The sequence below is a fragment of the Puma concolor genome, chromosome B2, assembly GCF_028749965.1.
Source record: "Puma concolor isolate L17-30 chromosome B2, mPumCon1.1.hap2, whole genome shotgun sequence".
NCBI classification, from domain to species: Eukaryota; Metazoa; Chordata; class Mammalia; order Carnivora; family Felidae; genus Puma; species Puma concolor.
In genome coordinates, this window is record NC_141671.1 from 64502731 (window position 1) to 64523475 (window position 20745).

At 38.6% G+C, this 20745-nt stretch overlaps 1 protein-coding gene across 1 annotated transcript in view; it reads left to right on the plus strand.

Annotated features, from left to right (window-relative positions):
* COL19A1 (collagen type XIX alpha 1 chain) overlaps positions 1-20745 on the plus strand; it is a 349065-nt gene that overhangs the window by 224990 nt on the left and 103330 nt on the right. The window contains exon 17 of the mRNA XM_086707174.1: positions 12910-12963. Within this exon, the coding sequence (XP_086563300.1) occupies positions 12910-12963 (54 nt within the window). The remainder of the gene's footprint in view (positions 1-12909; positions 12964-20745) is intronic.

Genomic DNA, 20745 nt, shown 5'->3' on the forward strand with positions numbered 1-20745 from the left:
TGAATGAATGAGTCTGAACATGAGCTGGCCGAAAGTGGGAAAAATGTCCTACAAAGACACAGTGAAGAGGTGGCAGATGAACAAAAAAAAGTTTAAAAGTTGTAATGGAAGTTTTATGTAGTTGAGAAGCTGAATTAGGTAGGTTTTATGAATGAATCCATATGTATGTAGGCATGTATATATGTATGTACTACATGTAGGCAGGATGCTGGGAACAAGATGTAGCTAGGACTTCTGCCTGTATGGTAGTTCCCTAGAGGGAGTGGAAAAAATCAAAGGAGAACATGAAAAGAATCCAGCAAATGACCCACCATGAAAACTGCAAGGACCAAGTGGGACACTGGCTTTCCCAGGAAATCCTAATCTTATGTTTTGAAAAGGTTGGAGCTGAGAGAAAAAGAGACTCTCTGGAGAGACATATTGATGAAGCTAGACTCCAAATTAATTTTACCCACAGTTTCAAGTGATCCTGGATGTGAAGTTTAAAGAAATGTTAAGTAGTATTCAAGTCAAGAAAAAAAATTACCCAGTATTTGTATAAAATGGCATGTCCTCAAGTGTTCAGTATTTGAAGGTCATCAGCACATTTGCCAATACTTGGATCAATCAAGGATCAAACCAAAAAAAAAAAAAAAAAAAAGAGTGATGGGCTGGAAAATGCCTTCTGAACACACTTGATCAAAAAGTTGGTGTTAAGTATCAGAGCAGAAAAGGACCAAAGAGGATACACACATCTATTTCAGTGCAGAAGCATCCAGGAAATGCTGTCCCTGTTTAAAAAGACATTTTATGGTTTGTGCCCCATCTTGTTGCTGAGGGTGTACAGATGACTTTCTCCCTACATTTCACTCCCATGCTGATGACCCTACCTCCTTCTCTTCCCTCTCAAAGAGAAGGCTGAAGGGAGTTATTGAAGACTAGCACATAATCACTATTGGCAAGAACTTATTCTTCCTTTCCCTCCCCAGAACTTCCTTTCCCTCCACATAACCAAATGAACAAGTCAATCCAAATAGTTGTTATGAATAACTGTCCTTTGTCTTCTACTTTGAAGGCAAGACTCAGGTCTTAGTCATATTAATGTGTTTCCTCCCTGCACCATATATAAAACACAGACAGTACATTTTTCTTAAATAAATTTACCCATCTCTTGGTTAGGGTTTGGTTCTGAACTCAGCATTTAAATATCCAAAATGCAATTTGACCTATTAAATTCAAATTGATGAATTGAGAATTATGCACTAAAAGTTCTCTTTCAAATCAGGTGACCTTTATAGATCATTTTATGGATCCTCTGGAATTCTCTTCATTTACCAGGCAGTTATTGGATAGCTGCAAATTGTATTCCTGTGAATTTATTTGGTGCTGGTTAATCAATCCTTCACATTCAAAATGCAGTTTTAAAATTCTACCCTTGAGGATACATTTTATCTTTTAAAGTAGGCAACTCAAAAATGCTGAAATTTTACCCACTATAACTTTATGTTAATTGAAATCAAGATATAAAATATCATTGATGATTTCTTTGTCCCAGAGCCGGCTGTTGAGGCCAAGTGTGTTCTTGTTTTACTGGCTCAGACTCTGACCTCTCTGAAGCTTCTTGGGGAACCTCAGCACATTGTTTTTATTTTAATGTTTCTATGAAAGTAGACATGACAGTTTATGTGCATTATTTTTTCCTCTACATGTTGATTCTATCTGCTCTAAATTAAAAATATAACAGGTTCCCTTAACAAAAGTGAAAGAGAAAATTCTGCCTTCACGAGGCATTATGAAAGTGCTTAGAGATGTGGAAGACCAGAGGCATCGTCCTCAGACCAAGAAGACTGTGTACAAGGCCTGATTCCCCATTTCCCTTCTGTGAGCATGCCTGCTGTGAATTTCCAGTTATGGAGGAAAAGAACATTTTACAGTGTGCTTCCAGCATCCACCCTCTTAATGTGGCACAGAGATGTTAAAATATATTCCCAGCATGTTCTGGAAGTTGTTTAGCCACACTCTACTGTTGCCCCACACATGATACCAAGATGAATCAAGTGCCTTGGCAGAGAATGACAATGGCAGTCATAGAAAACAGAGCCAGAAATTGGGACTGAGAGAGTTGATGGTTGGCAAGGCAATCAGAAGTCCAGACAAATCCCAATGGCAGGATGGAGGGTCTGCAGAAGTCAGGGTAGATTCTGAGTCAGGAGCAAGCAGAAGTCAGGGGAGCAGGTGAGAGCCCAGGAGACCCAAATTCCAAAGGACAAAGTGATAAGCAACTGGGACGTTAAAAAAATCTGCCTTGGTTGTGAGAATATAAGAGAAACTCAACAATTACAGCAGCAAAGTAACCTAAATTGTGAATGATTGGCGCAGGGAGGGCACCTGGGTGGCTCAGTTGGTTAAGCCTCTAACTTCAGCTCAGATCATCATCTCACAGTTCATGAGTTCGAGACCCACATTGGGCTCTGTGCTGACAGCTCAGAACCTGGAGCCTGCCTCAGATTCTGTGTCTCCCTCTCTCTCTCTCTGCGCATCCTCCTCCTCTCTCCCTCTCTCTCCCTCTCAAAAATAAACATTAAAAAAATGATCAGGATACCGACCAAGGAAACCTCAATTCTGAGGATTATGGATTTTAAGATCAGATACACTTGGCTTTAAATTTTTGCCCCACCAATTAAGAGAAGAGTGATTTGGAGTGAGATGTTTAACCTTTCTCTCTCTGTAAAATTGGAATGGAACGGTACCACCCTCCCAAGGTAGTTTTGAAAAGGTTAAGCAAACTAATGTTAAGTCATTGCTCAGCAGTCTCTGCCTGGACCATGGCAAGTACTTGATAAATGGCAACCATTTTTATAATTGTTAGTCATAGACTTTTCTTAAGTTTTTTTGTACAACATGGATAGCTCAGGGCACAGGAGGGAAAGTTGATTGTTAGTATATTCAAACAGAAGGGGGTTAAGAGGTCAGACCTCGACTATACTTAATCTTTATGACCAAATTAGTAGCATATGTTGTTACTAATAACTTAATAGGAATACTAAACAGTGACTATAGACATTACTGACAGACCAGACCCTTTGGCTCAGCCCAATGCATTTAGAGTATCACTTATTCAATTGTAGCTGAGGGGGATTACATAATATTGTCATATTTCTAACTTGTTTTGAAAAGCCACTGGAGTTACTCAGAACATGTACAGGGGACAGAAAGATGGGGAAATTGTGGAATGATTTAGAAATTTTGAGATCCCACCCTAAAGAAGAAAGAAAGATGTTGGGAATGGCAACATAGTGTGGACTCATCTTTCCTGGGCTCTAAACCTATTTCAAATCATTTGTCCATGCTGAATTATATCCTCTTCCCATGTCCTTCAAAGAGCCACTTGTCTGATCCCTGAAATAATCAGACCTTTATGAGTAGGGTTGTTGCTGTCATAGATGTATTTTTAAATATCTGTTAAGAAATAAAATGCATTTAGGATATTATGCATTCCCACATAAGTATTCCAATCCCCCTTTTTTCACATATCATTGATTCCAAAATGTGGTAAGTTTTTACATCAGTCATAAGTCTTATTTCCGCTCACAATGTAAAAAAAGAAAACTGAACTTCCCAAATAGTCTGTAATGTTTTCCTGTGTAATTAACACCTCATTCACAGTTGGGAGTGCCAGTCAAGGCCCTGTGTCTTCTTCCTTGACATTTCCTTGATACCTTGTTCAGGCTGAGCTGATGCCTAAGAGTGTGCTAAATACACACACAGGACAGGGAAATATTTGAGCAGAGCCAGCTGTATTAGCAAGATCTGGCAATTTAGAGAGACTGCTTTCACATATGTCTCCTCTGTGGGCTTGAGGTCTGCATACCATCCTTTATTTAAGTCCAAATACTGCTGCAAACTTGTCTTCATCATCCTCATCCTCATCAACAGCAAAAACAATCTGTCGGATACGTACCAGTAGCCCATTATATGCATTCTTTCTCCTCGTGGTGCTCCTGCAGGGCCGAGTGTTTATAAATCAAGTGACTAATTTAAGATGCGCTCATACTGTAAGTCACCCTGGGAGCACCAGGCTATTTTGAACCGTTGAGACTCGTAGATGTCATTTATTTAAGTAGCCTTGTTTTGTTTGCTTTTTTCTTCCTGATGATAGTGACCCTCTGTGGCTTTGCACACAGCAAATGCAGATGGCTGAAGTCATTAGATAATTCAAATAAAATCATTCTATTGTTGAAATATCCTGGTTTCATTTTTTTAAAAAGTTTATTGTAACATACATTCAGAAAAATATATGTATCACACGGATATACAGCTTGGTGATTTTTCAAAAATTGAGCACATCCAGGGCTCCTGGGTGGCTTGTTTGACTAACCATCCAACTTTGGCTCAGGTCATGATCTCACAGCTGGTGGGTTCGAGCCCCACGTCGGTCTCTCTCCTGTCAGCGCAGAGCTCTCCTTGGTTCCTGTCTCCCTCTCTGTCTGTCCCTCCCCACCTGGTACTTTCTCTCTGTCTCAAAAATAAATAAAAACGTAAAAAAAATTGTAAAAAAAAAATTGAGCACACCCATGTAACCAGCACACAGGTTCAGGAAATAGAACATGAGTATCACCAGCACCTTAAAATCCCTCTAATGCTCTCTTTTCGTCACTTCCAGCTCCCACAGCAGTAACCCATAATAACTTCTAACAGCATGGTTTCATTTTGACTCCATTTATTCCTTTTATGTTTGCAAGAGTCACTTGTATTGTTGCATGTAGTTGTATTCCATTCATTTTTGTTGCTATATAGTATTCCATTCTATGAATACCTCACAATTTAATTTTTATATGTCTATGCTTAATGGGTGCAACTTGATTGTTATCTTGGATGAAAAAAATACCACATGCATAGTTAAGATTTGGTTGTACTTTTTTATGAAATTTATTGTCAAATTGGTTTCCATACAACACCCAGTGCTCATCCCAAAAAATGCAGTCTTCAATACCCATCACCCACCCTCCCCTCCCTCCCACCCCCCATCAACCCTCAGTTTGTTCTCAGTTTTTAAGAGTCTTTCATGATTTGGCTCTCTCCCACTCTAACCTCGTTTTTTTTTCCTTCCCCTCCCCCATGGGTTTCTGTTAAGTTTCTCAGGATCCACATAAGAGTGAAAACATATGGTATCTGTCTTTCTCTGTATGGCTTATTTCACTTAGCATAACACTTTCCAGTTCCATCCATGTTTCTACAAAGGGCCATATTTCATTCTTTCTCATTGCCACGTAGTACTCCATTGTGTATATAAACCACAATTTCTTTATCCATTCATCAGTTGATGGACATTTAGGCTCTTTCCATAATTTGGCTATTGTTGCGAGTGCTGCTATAAACATTGGGGTACAAGTGCCCCTATGCATCAGTACTCCTGTATCCCTTGGGTAAATTCCTAGCAGTGCTACTGCTGGGTCATAGGGTAGATGTATTTTTAATTTTTTGAGGAACCTCCACACTGTTTTCCAGAGTGGCTGCACCAGTTTGCATTCCCACCAACAGTGCAAGAGGGTTCCCGTTTCTCCGTTGGTTATACTTTTCAATTAATGCACAATACATATTTTAGAAGGTTTGCTTGATACTGTATATTATCAAACATTTTTAAATGAAAAAAGTAGAGAATTTGGCAGAGGATGGTAGAAGGGCAGGAAGAAAAGGAACTAATGTTCTTATTACCACCATGTATTGGATGTCATGTCAAGAGTATTCTTGTTTTTAACTGTGGACAATACATATCACATAAAATTCTCCGCTTAACCATTTTCAAGTGTATAGTTCTGTAATGTTAAATGTATTCACATTGTTGGGAAACAGATCTCCAGAACTTTTTCATCTTGCAAAAGTAAAACTGTAAAATCATTAAACAACAACTCCCCTCTTTTCTCTTCCCCCAGCCCCTGGTAACCACCACTGTCTGGTTCTATAAATTTGACTACTCTAGGTACCTCATGTAAGTGGTGCACACAGTAATCATACAGTATTTTCATTTAGTGACTTATTTGACTATGCTTGTTTCAACTAGCATAATGTCATCAAGGTTCATTCATGTTGTAGCCTGTGTCAGAATTTCCTTCCATTTTAAAGGTAAATAATATTCCATTGTATGTTTATAACCACATTTTGTTTATCCATTTATCTGTTAGTGGACATTTGAACTGGTTCCACCTCATGGCTATGCTGCTATGAACATGGGTGTGCAAATATCTCTTCAACACCCTGTTTTCAATTCTCTTGGATATATGCCTAGAAGTGGGATTTCTATATCATATGTTAGTTCTACTAATAATTTTTTTAAGAATCTGCATAGTGTTTTCCATAGCAGTTGCAATATTTTACCAAGAGTGAATAAGTGTTCCAATTTTTCCACATTCCTGCCAACATGTTTTGAAAGAAAGCCATCCTAATGGGTGTATATATGGTAAGAATTTACATGTGATCTTTTTTTTTAATGCTTAGCAAACCTGTTGCAAAATATAAGTATCAATTTTACAGCAATGAAATCTTGACACACACACACGCGCGCGCGCGCGCACACACACACACACACACACACACACACACACACACAAATTCCTTAAGAGACAAAGCCAGGATTCTAGTCCAGGTGCTCTTGAATTTGACAATGGACTTTTTATCCTCAAAGTTTCACATAATCACAAAACCAATTAAGGTTTTTGGTCTAAGCTACAAGATTTACAAGACATTAGGGGCTCTACATGATTGCCTAACTTTATTTTATTTTGTTTTTTAGTTGTTTTTTTTTATGTTTATTTATCTTTGAGAGAGAGACAGAGTGTGAGCAGGGGAGGGGCAGAAAGAGAGGGAGACACAGGATCTGAAGCAGGCTCCTGGCTCTGAGCTGTCAGCACAGAGCCTGACGCGGCGAGGCTCCAACCCATGAACTGTAAGATCATGACCTGAGCCGAAGTCAGACGCTTAACCAACTGAGCCACCAGCCACCCCTATTTTATTTTATTTTTTAATGTTTATTTATTTTTGAGAGAGAGATACAGAGCGTGAGTGAGGGAAGGGCAGAGAGAGAGGGAGACACAGAATTGGAAGCATTTTCCAGGCTCTGAGCTGTCAGTACAGAGCCTGATGTGGGACTTGAATGCACAAACTGAGTGATCATGACCTGAGCCAAAGTCAGACGCTTAACTGACTGAGCGGCCCAGGCACCCCAATGACTGGCTAACTTTAAATATGAATAAGACTTGTTCATTTTAGCCACTCTGACTGGCGTGAGGTGATATCTGAGTGTGGTTTTAATTTGTATTTCCCTGATGAGGAGCGACGTTGAGCATCTTTTCATGTGCCTGTTGGCCATCTGGATGTCTTCTTTAGAGAAGTGTTTATTCATGTTTTCTTCCCATTTATTCACTGGGTTATTTGTTTTTCATGTGTGGAGTTTGGTGAGTTCTTTATAGATTCTGGATATTAGCCCTTTGTCCAATATGTCATTTGCAAATCTTTTTTTCCATTCTGTCGGTTGCCTTTTAGTTTTGTTGATTGTTTCCTTTGCAGTGCAGAAGCTTTTTATCTTGATGAGGTCCCAATAGTTCATTTTTGCTTTTAATTCCCTTGCCTTTGGAGATGGGTCAAGTAAGAAATTGCTGCGGCTGAGGTCAGAGAGGTTTTCTCCTGCTTTCTCCTCTAGGGTTTTGATGGTTTACTGTGTCACATTCAGGTCCTTATCCATTTTGAGTTTATTTTTGTGAATGGTGTAAGAAAGTGGTCTAGTTTCATTCTTCTGCATGTTGCTGTCCAGTCTCCCAGCACCATTTACCCAAGAGATACAGGAGTGCTGATGCACAGGGGCACTTGTACCCCAATGTTTATAGCAGCACTCGCAACAATAGCCAAATTATGGAAAGAGCCTAAATGTCCATCAACTGATGAATGGATAAAGAAATTGTGGTTTATATACACAATGGAATACTACTTGGCAATGAGAAAGAATGAAATATGGCCTTTTGTAGCAACGTGGATGGAACTGGAAAGTGTTATGCTAAGTGAAATAAGTCATACAGAGAAAGACAAATACCATATGCTTTCACTCTTATGTGGCTCCTGAGAAACTTAACAGAAGACCATGGGGGAGGGGAAAGAAAAAAAAGTTAGAGAGGGAGGGAGCCAAACCATAAGAGACTCTTAAAAACTGAGAATAAACTGAGGGTTGATGGGGGGTGGGAGGGAGAGGAGGGTGGGAGATGGGCATTGAGGAGGGCACCTGTTGGGATGAGCACTGAGTGTTGTATGGAAACCAATTTGACAGTAAATTTCATATTAAAAATAAATAAATAAATAAGTATGAGTAAGAGCTCGAGGCTTAGAGTAGGGGTTCTCAAAGTATGGTCTTTAAGCCAGCAACATCAACATTACTGGGAACTTATTAAAAATAAATGTGAATTCTCAGGCCCTGCCCCAGACCTAGTCAATCAGAAACTCTGGAAGTGGGGACAGAAATCTTTTGGATTTTTTTAAAAGTATAATTCACATACAATCTTACAGTAGTTTCAGGTATGCAACATAGTGATTCAATATTTATACACATTACAAAATAATCACCACAATAAGTCTAGCCACCATCTGTTACCATACAAAATTACTATAACTCTATCAACTTTCTTCTCTTTGATGTACTTTTACATCCCCATGACTTCTTTACTTTATACCTGGAAGTTTGTACCTCTTAATCTCCTTCATCTATTTCATCCATTCTCCCACCACCCACCTGTCTGGCAACCACCAGTTTATTTTCTGTACTTTGGAGTATGTTTTCTGTTTTGTTTGTTCATTTGTTTTGTTTTCTAGATTCCACATATCAGGGAAATCATACAGTATTTGTCTTTCTCTGTCTGACTTATTTCACTTAGCATAATACCCTCTAGGTCCATCCATGTTGTTGCAAATGGCAAGATTTCATTCTTTTTTATGGCTGAGTAATATTTCAGTGTGTGTGTGTGTGTGTGTGTGTGTGTGTGTGTGTATTATCTTCTTTATCCTTCATCTAATGATGGACACTTAGGTTTCTTCCATAGCTTGGCTATTGTAAATAATGCTGCAATAAATATAGTGGTGCATGTATCTGTTCAGATTAGTGTTTTTTCCTTAAATAAATACCCAGTAGTGGCATCAATGTGGTATTTCTATTTTTACTTTTTTGAGGGACTCCATACTGTTTTCCATAGTGGCTGTACCATTATACACGTCCACCAACAGTGCACGAGAGTTCCCTTTTCCTCACATATTGATCTGTTGTAACTAGCCCTCCTGATGATACTGATGCACAATTGGGTTGGAGCACCGCTGGGCTTAAATCATTAGACAAATATCTAAACTGCTGTCTAATAACCTTTCCACTTTTACAAACAGGAAACTTACATGTTGAGCACTTTGAGGTTTCCAGGGCAACCTGATACAATGAATCTGTGTTTTGTGCTTTATGCTCCACTTTTCAGAAAAGTGTTGGATTAGCCCAATTGTGATTATGCTGGAACAGTAGGTCCCCATCCAATTGGAGATTCAGCCAGCCTCCAATTTATCAGAATTGCTTCTGAACAAATGGCCACCTGGGAGCACACATCCTAACTAGGAAGGTTACCCCAGGTCAGCATTTGTCTGTTATCTGCCAGGATTTGCATCCCCACCCTCATCCAAGTCCCCACTTTTTGTCTTACTTTTCAGTGGGGTCTAGAGTAAGCCTTGCAGTGAAGGCACTGAAATAGAAGGAGGCAGAAGTGGGAACAAACATGAGCCCGCCATTCCTCCCATCACACCAGCAGCAGCCCTCACCCCTGGCCCCAGGCATCCCCACACAATCCCCTGGAGTCCTGTAAGGAAACAACAGAGATTCATAGATTACACTCCCCTCAGAAAAACTGGAGGAATCTGATTTTAGTTCTAGGATGAGAGTTGTGGTTTATGCCTGCTGTCTTGGCATATATTACAAATAAAATATTCCCCGAGTTATCCATGCTTAAACAATAAAATGCACCCTACCAAAAATCTACTGTTATGTCTTAGGTAGGCTTTTGCCCTTCCCTAATGTTTTTAAGTGAAAAAACAAAAGACGTTTTGGAGGAATGGGAGAATGTGAGACTGTTCAGTGCAGCTGGAGGCCTTGAATGGGAGTAAAGGAGACAAAGGAGTTAATTCGTGGGGCTCCTTGGAGAGAAGAAAGATGATGTCTGGAAGTAGGACCACAGTCTGTCAGTCCAATAGTTCAAGACCACTCTGAGACCTCACCTTCTGGAGCTTCCACCAGGTTTTCATCTATTCACCCCCCCCCCTTCCCCCACTCTGTCCTGTAAGATCCCCCTGACAGGTCAATGAAACTTAAGACTTAAGCTAAAGTCCTAGGTCCCAATATATTTAAGGCGCATTTAGGTCTATGGCTAAGAAAATGGGGCCTATGCTGCTTTGTAAAGAAATCTTTAAAAAGTATTCAAATCCGTATTAAGGTGTTCTAGAAACTCAAGCCTACAAATCACATTTAAACTGAAAATACTTGTCATCTGAAGTTATCTCCTACACACAATATGTTCCAGTAATTTAACATCCCTGAAAAATATTTTACCTGCACATCCACTCTTAGCAAGGATGCGAGAACAAAAGCAGGCTTCCCCTGCACTCTTCCAGCATGCACATCAGTGCACTCTGACGATTGCAAGGCTGACTTGAATGATCACATAAACCCGCAGTGATATGCAAGAATTTGGATGCTTGCCTGTGCCATACTGAATCATGACTGTTTTCACTCCTCATCCTAAGACATGCCAGTGTTATCTTACAATATCTGACATTTGGTTTGCCTTAACCATTAACTCTGTGATAAAAGTTGATCAATAGTCAGCCTCATTTTCCCAACTTCCTGCCCCGATCAATATACATGTCTCCTTTAACGAAAGGAGAATGCACACAGAAGTTGATCCTATGGTTTTAACTTACCTCAACCTGAAAGAAAGAACCAATCACCCACTTCGATGCCATTGATTTTGTTTCTTTGTGCCCCTGTGAATAAATAAATTACAGTGCTTCCACTTTCTAAGTAAACTTTTTATCATTGATTAGTCCTCAGGGTCTAATTGACTTACATTTACTAAAAGACCCAATATATTGATTTTCAGAATGTGTAAACTACAAGACCAGAAAATGGTGTACATGTGTAAACTTTTATTAAGTATACAGACAATTAAATTATATATTCATTCCAATGTTACAAGTCCCTAAAGGAGCTCCCAGGTTCAGATCTCTGAAACAGAAACGTGAAACAGAAACATGAAAACACCACTAATTATATTTCTGTTTTTAATACAATTTTTAAAAATATGTTCCATAGACTTTAGCTGGGATTGTTTATAAAAACAGCTATTTTTATAGGAACTCCTGATGCTGTGACTTTAACTCACCTTCAACAGCAGTGCAAGCATTTCCTGTCCAGTCACAGTGTGGTTTATGCTTACCTCCCAAAACTTACTCTGCTGGTCTGGCATTGGACTTCCTACCCCACTCCAATCCTAAATGAAAACCAGAGAGAGAAAGCTACTTTGCCTGGCACTTTCAAGGCAAGAAAATTAGTGAATGAAATGGGCCTTTAGTGTTTATGTTTACAATTCTTTCCCCTCCCTTCCAAAATTGAAAGACTAACCCAAAACTTTTACTTTTTCAGTAGCAGCAAGTCTTAATGTTTATTAATATGCTATCAATATGATAATAAAATAATCAGGAAAAATGAAATAGAGTGGACATATTTATCAAACATGCTCAGAAATGCTTCTTGTTCAAAATGTATGCTTGAATACCTAAGCTTACTTCCTTCTATTAGAAAGGGGAATAAATTTTAAATTTATAAAAAGTAACTAACTGCCCTTTAAGTGATATTAGGTACACAGTTACCTATAGATGTTAGCCCAATCTTATTTTTCTAACTCTTGAAACTGGAATTTAGCTGGTTGTGAACTTGGGAAAGTTAACATTCCATTATGATAATGACTAGTAAGCAAGGGGTCTTTATTTTAGTTTACTTAAAAAAATAGCTTAACCATCCAAAGGGAGGAAAAGAGCATGTTAAGGTGCTTTATACACTACATAGGATTATGGTATGGCTTAGGGTAGTGCTTTTCATACTTTAGCAAACATAAGAATGACCTGAAATGGTTTTAAAATGCAAGTTCATGGCTTCTTTCCCCAGAGATTCTAAGCCAGTAAATTAAGATGGAGCTCCAGAATGCACAGCTGTAACACCCGATCTCACCCTCAGGTCACTGCTATAAAATTACAATTCAGAGGGGCACCTGGGTGGTTCAGTCTGACTTTGGCTCAGGTCATGATCTCACAGTTCATGGGTTCAAGCCCCGCGTCAGGCTCTGTACTGACAGCCCAGAGTCTGGAGCATGCTTCCGATTCCAATTTTCCCTCTCTCTTTGTCTCTCTCCCGCTCTCTCACTCTCTCTATCTCAAAAATAAACATTAAAAAAATTTTTTTAATTACAATTCAGACCATTCTTTGAGGAACACCAATTTAAGATGACAAATGCAGGTTTTATTGCATCTGAAACCATAGAAGCATCAGATAAAATGCCAATCTTAGACCATCCTTCAGATAGTTTATATTACTTGACAAGAGTAATAATAAGGTAGGCAAGCCTTTAAAGGACTGCTAATAAGTTAAGGCTTATTCATTCCAAGCACTACTTTTCTCATCTTGGTCATTAAGATTTGGCCCGTTGCTTTTAGATTTTGTTGATGTTTAAAGGTGATGTGGACTTGAAATTATTTTTTAACTTTCAGTTGATTTTTACTATCTTTAAAGTTGCCATTTAATATTGTCTTATCTTAAAATACAAAGGAATCACAGGTATTTATTAACTGTTTCTCTTTGATTTCCAGGGAAGACGAGGAAAAACAGGTCCTCCAGGAAAACCAGGCCCCCCAGGACCGCCCGTGAGTAAACAGTAGGATGACTGTTCCTTAGGAGAGCCCTTATTTATCTTCGGGTTATTTTACTCCCCTGTAGCCAATTTCTATCTTTCTACTGTTTAAAATGGTTATCCTCCTTACACCTCCCACCAGCACACAAAGCATGAGGTAAGGAAGGCTAGTAACTGTACACCTCACCTACTTCTTTATTACATGGACAGGAACAATTGTACTGCGTGCATGAGCACCCTAAGGCAAGTCTTCAAGTAGATGAATCCTGATTGGAATCTACCTACCTCCATCCCCTCAATTTCTTAACATCCAGGCTGGTAGTAACTTAGATATCTGGGGAAGCATGTCCTCTTTTCTTGATACAGCTGTTTTATTAGTAGAATTTTGTGGAACGCTGTTGCAGAAGAAAGCTATAAAGATCTTCAAGCCAATCAGCGGATATTTTTCTTTATCACAAACCTCTAGAAATTGTATTCCATTCCTTGTGGTTCTGCCAACTCTTCAACCCATTACAGTCTGATTTGTGTCCAAGCTACTCCACGGACACTCTCTATAGTCACCAATAATCTCTGAAGCATGAGATTCCCTGGGCGCTTACCAGACTTCATCTTATTTCACTGCTATACAGGAATTTACACTTGTGACTGCTGTCTTCTTGAAACTCCCGTTCTCTTGGTTTAGTGATGTTGATTTTTTTTCTCCTACCTCTCGGGCCATCCTCTTTTGTCTCCTTCATTAACTATGTACCCTCCTCTCCTATCTGTATGCTGCATGTGTTAAAGATTTCCAGTTTTTTATTTCAACCCAGACATTCCTCTTGAGTTCCAGGCTCATACATTCCAACCTACTCAGTATCTCCACTTGGAGGTCTCCTATGTATTACAAAAGTAGCGTGTCCCAAACTAAACTCTAGAAATAATTTTTTTTCTCTCTCTCTCATCCTCCGGATCCAAATCATGTCAATTCTATATACCAGTAGCTCACGAATCCATTTCCTCTTCTCTTTCCTCATTGCCACTGCCTTAGTTTAGGCCCCCGTCAGTTTGTATGTGTATTTTTGTAACCATCTCAGAGTGGGGGCTCTTTGCCTCTACCTTCTACAAGTGGAGTCATATTGGTAAATGAGGAGTCAGACTGTGTAACTCTTTGGCTTGAAATTCTAACAGCTTCTTTCTCCTTCTAGATAGATTCTGCATCTTCTGCATATTATTCTGGGTCCTTCTTAGTTTGCCCTTTACCTCTCTTTGCCTGTCCCCCTATGCCTTTCCTTCATTTTAACCACTGTGTAATCTTTCCTTACTATCTCACAAATGCCGTCCTTTGTGCAGGTTCTCCTGGAGGCTTAAGTAAGCTTCCCTCTGTCTTCATGACTCATGTCAACATCAGCTTTCCTGCATGGCCTTTGTCAGTGCTCTCATTATGTGAAGCGTCCTTTCCACAATCCTTGTAATCTTATACCTCCTGCTCTCATGTAGAACATGGCACATTGCTTCCTACTGTTGTTTTCTTTGTCTGTCTGCCTGCTGCACTGCGGGTTTTTTGAACTTCTATTTTATCACCACTGCCTAGCACAGTTTCTGTCATGTAGCATGTGATTATTAATTATTATTAATTATTTAATGAATGAGTAAACAAATAGATATATTTTGTAGGTAAGAAAAAAACCCAGGATGGAAGTGGCTTTTTAAGGACCAGAACCACCCTTCACCACCACTAAAGGGCTCCAGACCTAGCACCTTAGGAATTTCCTAGGATGTGGTCATGTGCCAAAAAATGCACATGATTGCTGTCTTGTCATGGATTTCATTTTGTTCACTTTAGCCAAACAGTGAACTGTTCTATAAACAATATACTGGTGTTGCTGATTATAAAAGCAAGTTGGGAGGGTGGGGAATGGGAAGAGGCATAAATTGGGAGCCTGCAATCCATCCTTTAAAGGAATTAGCTTTGTTGATTTATATTCCAAATTTTCTGGCAAAACAGAGAACGCATTGTGAGATTTGCAATAATTGTTTTGTGCTATGAAGAAGAAAAGCTGGTGAATGCTAACAGGCAAGATTAGACCTTCATGTAGCTTTGTCAACATATGATACTGCTTTTAAAATGGGATAATTGTTGTCTCAAAGAAGGAATTTGAATGATGAAGTCTTTTGTGACAAGCCTGCCAACTGTCTAGGAAGGAAGATTACCCCAAGTCATGGAATGAGTTCTCAACTACAGATCAACCAAGTTTACTAAAGAATTTAGAAGATTAAGAAATATGTGACTTTATGAAAGAATTTTTAATATTCAATTTCACCAGTTTTAGTTTATTGCCAGAGTGGGGAAGAGAGGTACTTCTTTTATTTCAAGTTTTGGATTTAGAATTTAAACTCAGCTATGAGTCTGATACGGTGTTTGTTAAATCCTGAGTACACAGCTATTTAAAAGAAAAGTAGCTTATTATCTTTTGTAATATAACAAAATACTGATTATTATAAAATACTGCAATATACCAAGTACAAAAATAAAGAGAAAATCTATGTAAAAAAGAAAAGGTTTTTATTTATAGATCAGCTTTTGTTTTAAAAGAAAACGTATAACATGGCTCATTTTCTGTTTAAGAAAGGTGGTTTATGGAAATTCTCTGTCTTTTTGATTCTGGGATAACTCCTCCAGTTGACTAGAATATCTTTTCTCTAATGCAAGTATTGTCAAAACCTTACTTTGGGGTACAGTTTGTTTCACCTTTTGGATTTTTTGGAGTTGTTCAGATGGTAGGTTGAATGCGTAACCTGCACACCAGCACGCTGCGGAAACTCTCGTAAGGCACCTACTCACACTTCCAGGACTTAGCCAAGGGCAGCATTGAATAGGAAGGTAAAATAATAGGATCCCGACATCTTTCAATGCTACCTTCATAGCATAGAGCAGATTTCAGCAAGAAGGCTGTTGTTTCCCAAGTGGTTAGAAATGAACAGAGTTCTTCAAAAGCAGTCCTTTCAAGATTATATTAATTCATATCTTAAGAAAATGAGCTTACGAAAAAAGCAACCTGCCCCTAATTTTCATTGTTTCACAAATTCACAAACATTTATTTAAGGCCTCCCATGTACCCAGTACTCTGTTCAGAGCTGGGCTTGCAAATAGCAATACTATATTGTCCTTGCCTTCTGGGGATTCAAGTTTAGTTTACAGAAATGTGAACAAAGGGAAAGAATTAGAAAAGATAATGGTCGAGATGGTTTCCTTCAGGAATTGACAACTGGAGCATAAAAATCGGGCCTTAAAAAAAGAAGGAATTCCTGCCAGTTACGACATGAATGAACTTGAAGGACATTATGCTAAGTGAAATAAGCCAGTCACAGAAGGACAAAGACTGCATGATTCCACTTATATAACAGACTTAAAATGGCCAAACTCAGAGAAGCAGAGAACACAATAGTGGTTGCCGGGGGCTGGGGGAAATGAGAGTTGTTATTCAATGGGTATAAAGTTTCAGTTTTGCAAGATGAATAAGTTCTAGAGATCTGCTGTACAGCATCGTGCCTGTAGAGTATTGCGCACAGTATTGTACATTGAGAAGTTTGTCAAGAGCGTAGATCTCATGGTCGGTGTTCTTAACCACAAAACAACAACAACAACAACAACAACAACAAAAACTACCTAAGGGACACAAGGAAACTCTGGGAAGTGTTGATATATTGATTACCTCAGTTGTGGTGATAGTATCACAGGTGTTTTCATTTGTCCAAACTCATTAAATTGTACACATTAACTATGTTCAGTTCTTGTATATCCATTATACCTCAATAAAACTGTTGAAAAAGAAATGAAAAGGAATTATCCAGTAAAACAAATAGAGGGGAAGGAGAGAGCAAACTGAATATTGCTGAAAGAGGAAATCAGCCTGAGCAAAAGCACAGAGCACTGCAGCTCTGGGCAGCGAGGCAAGGCAGGCAGCCCACACACTTCTGAGACCCAGTGCACTAGGCCAGCACTGGCAAGTCAGGCCCTGGCAGGGTCCTGGTGAACCAAGCTATGAAAATTCGTGAAGACTTCTAAGTGGGGAATCCCGTGGCCAGATTTCATTGATAAGGTCCCTTCCGAGGCAGCATGGTGGGCTTGGGTTGTTGAGAGGACACAGGATTCACTGTGGCTATCATAGTATTTACTGTTTTTAAATTATCAGCAGAATATTTTTTTAAATCTCTGTTAGAATGCCCCATGGAGCTATTTGTTTTTTATTACAAGTTATATATAGCTTGAGAGATGTCCCCATTTATTTATGGACATATTTAGATCAAGATGTTGTTGTTTTTCATTTATTTGTCTTTTTTTTTTTTTTTAATTTTTTTTTTCAATGTTTATTTATTTTTGGGACAGAGAGAGACAGAGCATGAACGGGGGAGGGGCAGAGAGAGAGGGAGACACAGAATCGGAAACAGGCTCCAGGCTCTGAGCCATCAGCCCAGAGCCCGACGCGGGGCTCGAACTCACGGACCGCGAGATCGTGACCTGGCTGAAGTCGGACGCTTAACCGACTGCGCCACCCAGGCGCCCCTTCATTTATTTGTCTTTAACAGCATTGTATCCTATGTGAAATGAGCCCTACTTCACAGCAGGAAGGAAGGTAATAAGAGAAAGAAGGAAAGGTTGGTCAAGACTAAAACCTTTCTAATTGAGATTGGGAGATGGTGTATGACTCACCCTAGTGGCTTGAACGTGAGGTTCCTAAAGCACATGTTAGAATTTCTCATGACAATATGAAATGTTTTTAAAATATTAATTTTATCTCTCTTATCAACAATAATCAAACACTATGTAATATCCCTCAAGTGAGTGCATAGTATGTAATTTTAGCATATATGTTGGAGCAATTAGCCTTTAGAAAAGTTAGGCAGGAAAAACTATTCTGCTCAGTGTGATTGTCTAAAAAGAACCATGGAGGCATGGATCCTTTGATAACAAGCATACTTTGCTCAGTTTCTTCAAGAAAATGTTTTTCCCTTCGGGGTTTTAGAGATGTTCCCGAAATCAAAGATAATGTTGGTATTTAAAGGAATGTCAATGAAGATTTAAAAAAATAGAACTGAGAGAAATCTCTAATGGCTCGAAGCAACTCAAATAATTAAAACATTTAACCAATCCTTCTACTTGCAATTTTTTGTTCTGAAGCCAAATTTGTATTTTCTCACTTTCTTAAGAAGCATTTGTACCAAAAAGATAAGTTGTTTGCAAAGAATAATTCCCCACAACTTTCCATTTAGCATATAAAGGACAACCATTTTCCCCCTCGGAGAGTGTATTTCCTGGGGAGAAAAAATGTAATAATGGAATATTTACTAAAAGTAGATCTATTGAACTACTGTTATTAAATTGTGTTTATGAATTGGTGTTTCATCAAAGTCATATATATTGCTCCAATTTAGTTCCCCATATTTAAAGTAATTCTTACTCTCTTTGGGGAAGATTTAGTTGAAATTTACACACATGTAATCTGCATATAATAAGATTATTCTTAATAAAAATGCTTGTCATTGAGGAGCAACTAAACTGGATAACAGAGCTAGCCACAAGATGAACATATTTTTTGTAAAATATTAGTCCAATTTCCTGTTAACAGGCAGAGCTGATCTTACCTATGCAAAGGAAAAAGTTCTCAAATTCCCACAAGTAACTTCCACCATCTTGTTTTCAATGACTACTCTTCATTGGAGGCAAACCATTAAGTAAAGATGTCTTGGATTGATAATACCTGCAAATACACTATGCTTGAGAGCAGTTTTTCAGAGAAGAAGCATGAGATCATTAAGTATCTCCTGGAGAAGGAAATAACACTAACTCCTGAGGAAACAGGTTCAAAAGAGAGGGATGGATCAGGAGAGTTTATTATAGCACTTGCTCTGCAGTAGGTACCCCATTGCCAATGCCTTATGTAATCCTCGCAACTATGGTGAGATGCAGAAACTATCCCATTTTATGATAGGATAAAGGATGCTTAGAAATATCCAGTAATGTGCCCAAGATCACACAAGCCTAAGTTGGGGAGCCAGAAGTGAAACCCAGGAGCTGTTCTCTAAACCCACCTTTATTTTACTAGATCACAGGTGTGAAAGACAAGCTTCTAGTTTACAATTTGACTAGGATCAGCCTTACTTAAACATTATACACAGAACATGGTTTGATTTTCTTATGGTAATTCACAGCACTGCAGTGCCTCAGGACAGCAGGATAGTGTAAGAAGATAGCGAGGAACCCAGCCCTTCACACTAGTGTCCTCAGGCAATTCACTTAACATTTCCTTGTCTCAGTTTCCTTTTCTGTAAATTTGAAATGATTGCACCTGCCTCATCAACTTCTCGCAGCTGCTGGGAGAAAGAAAAGCAGTGCCATGTATGTGAAGATCTTTCTTGTAAATGAAAAGCTCTAGCTATGTAACTGAGATACATTCCTATTATTCTGACCATCCATTCACACATATAGTATTGTAGACAGCAGAGATTATCTTGGATCTGTAATTGAACCAACACATTTTTCCTTTTTACAAATTTCCCAAAATCCAGTTAACAAAAATGTGAATTTCTTTCATTGACTTGCTAAAGTAAAATATCCGTGCTCTACATACATATGGAATGCTTATTCTGTATATGTAAATCTACTCATGAAGAGATAGATATGAAAGTTACTCAGAGTCAGGTAATAATAACAACAGGGTCTAAGTATTCAGTGGTGTTTTTTCCCCTCTGATTTACAGCCTCTTCCTTGCTTGTGGGACTAGTTCATCCATGATCTGAGCTGTTGCATTTTATGAGTCGTGATGTTCTCTAAGTCTCAATTACTATCCTTCACACTCTAATAAAAATTTCTCTTATTCTTTAAAGCAAGTTATCTGCGTAGCATAAGCAATGGAAAATAGTGGCCTGTGTTATGATAATGAGACTTGGAAAGTCGCAAGACTTGAAATGCCTTCATTTATTCAAAGTATTCTGGTTTTTAGTTCCTTTAGAAAAGAGAGGAAAGCAGCTGGAAATGAGGCGGAGCAGGAGGGAAAGCAGGAGAATTTAACTAATGAGCCATTAAAGGAAGTATGTATTAGCCCACCCATTTGACATTAACTTTGCTTCTCATTCATCATCACTGTAAAAGTGTTTATTAAAAACCACATTAATTTTAAAATGTGTTATTATTTCTTTCTGTTACAGGCAGGGCTCTTCATTCCCTTTCTTTTTTTTTCTGGCATTGTTTTTGTGCATTGTTTCATTATTGCAGTATGAGAATTGAGCAGTGGGCTCAAATGTGTCACATTTCAGTGCATAGCAATTTATGTTGAAAACAGAAATTCAAGGAATTTGTAAAGTGGGGCAGCAGCTCCCTCTACTGTTTCCGCTGGAAAAACTATAAGCAAAGAAAGGCACTTCATTGCTCTTAAAGGATGTCCAAGCTATGGAATTTTTTGTTTGAGGCTTTAATATAAAGCTACATAATTTTCAAAATTATTTTAAGATTTTTTTTTGCAATTTATGCTTATCCTATACTTTAAATACAAATGCTATTTTATCCACCGTCACTTTCAATATGAACTTGACACTCCTGAGGTGAAAACCCTTAGCTCATGGATACCTAAAATGTCCATCTGTTGTAAAATGCTGATAAAACTCTACAGTGATCATTTTGTGGGAGCTGACTCCAATGAAATTCATGCTTCTTTTCTAAAACAACAATATGATTTAAAACAAATACAACCCATGTTGTTTCTGTTTTAGTTTTAACGTCAGTGTAGAAGAACTTCTTTTACCTTGAAAGCATGGGTCA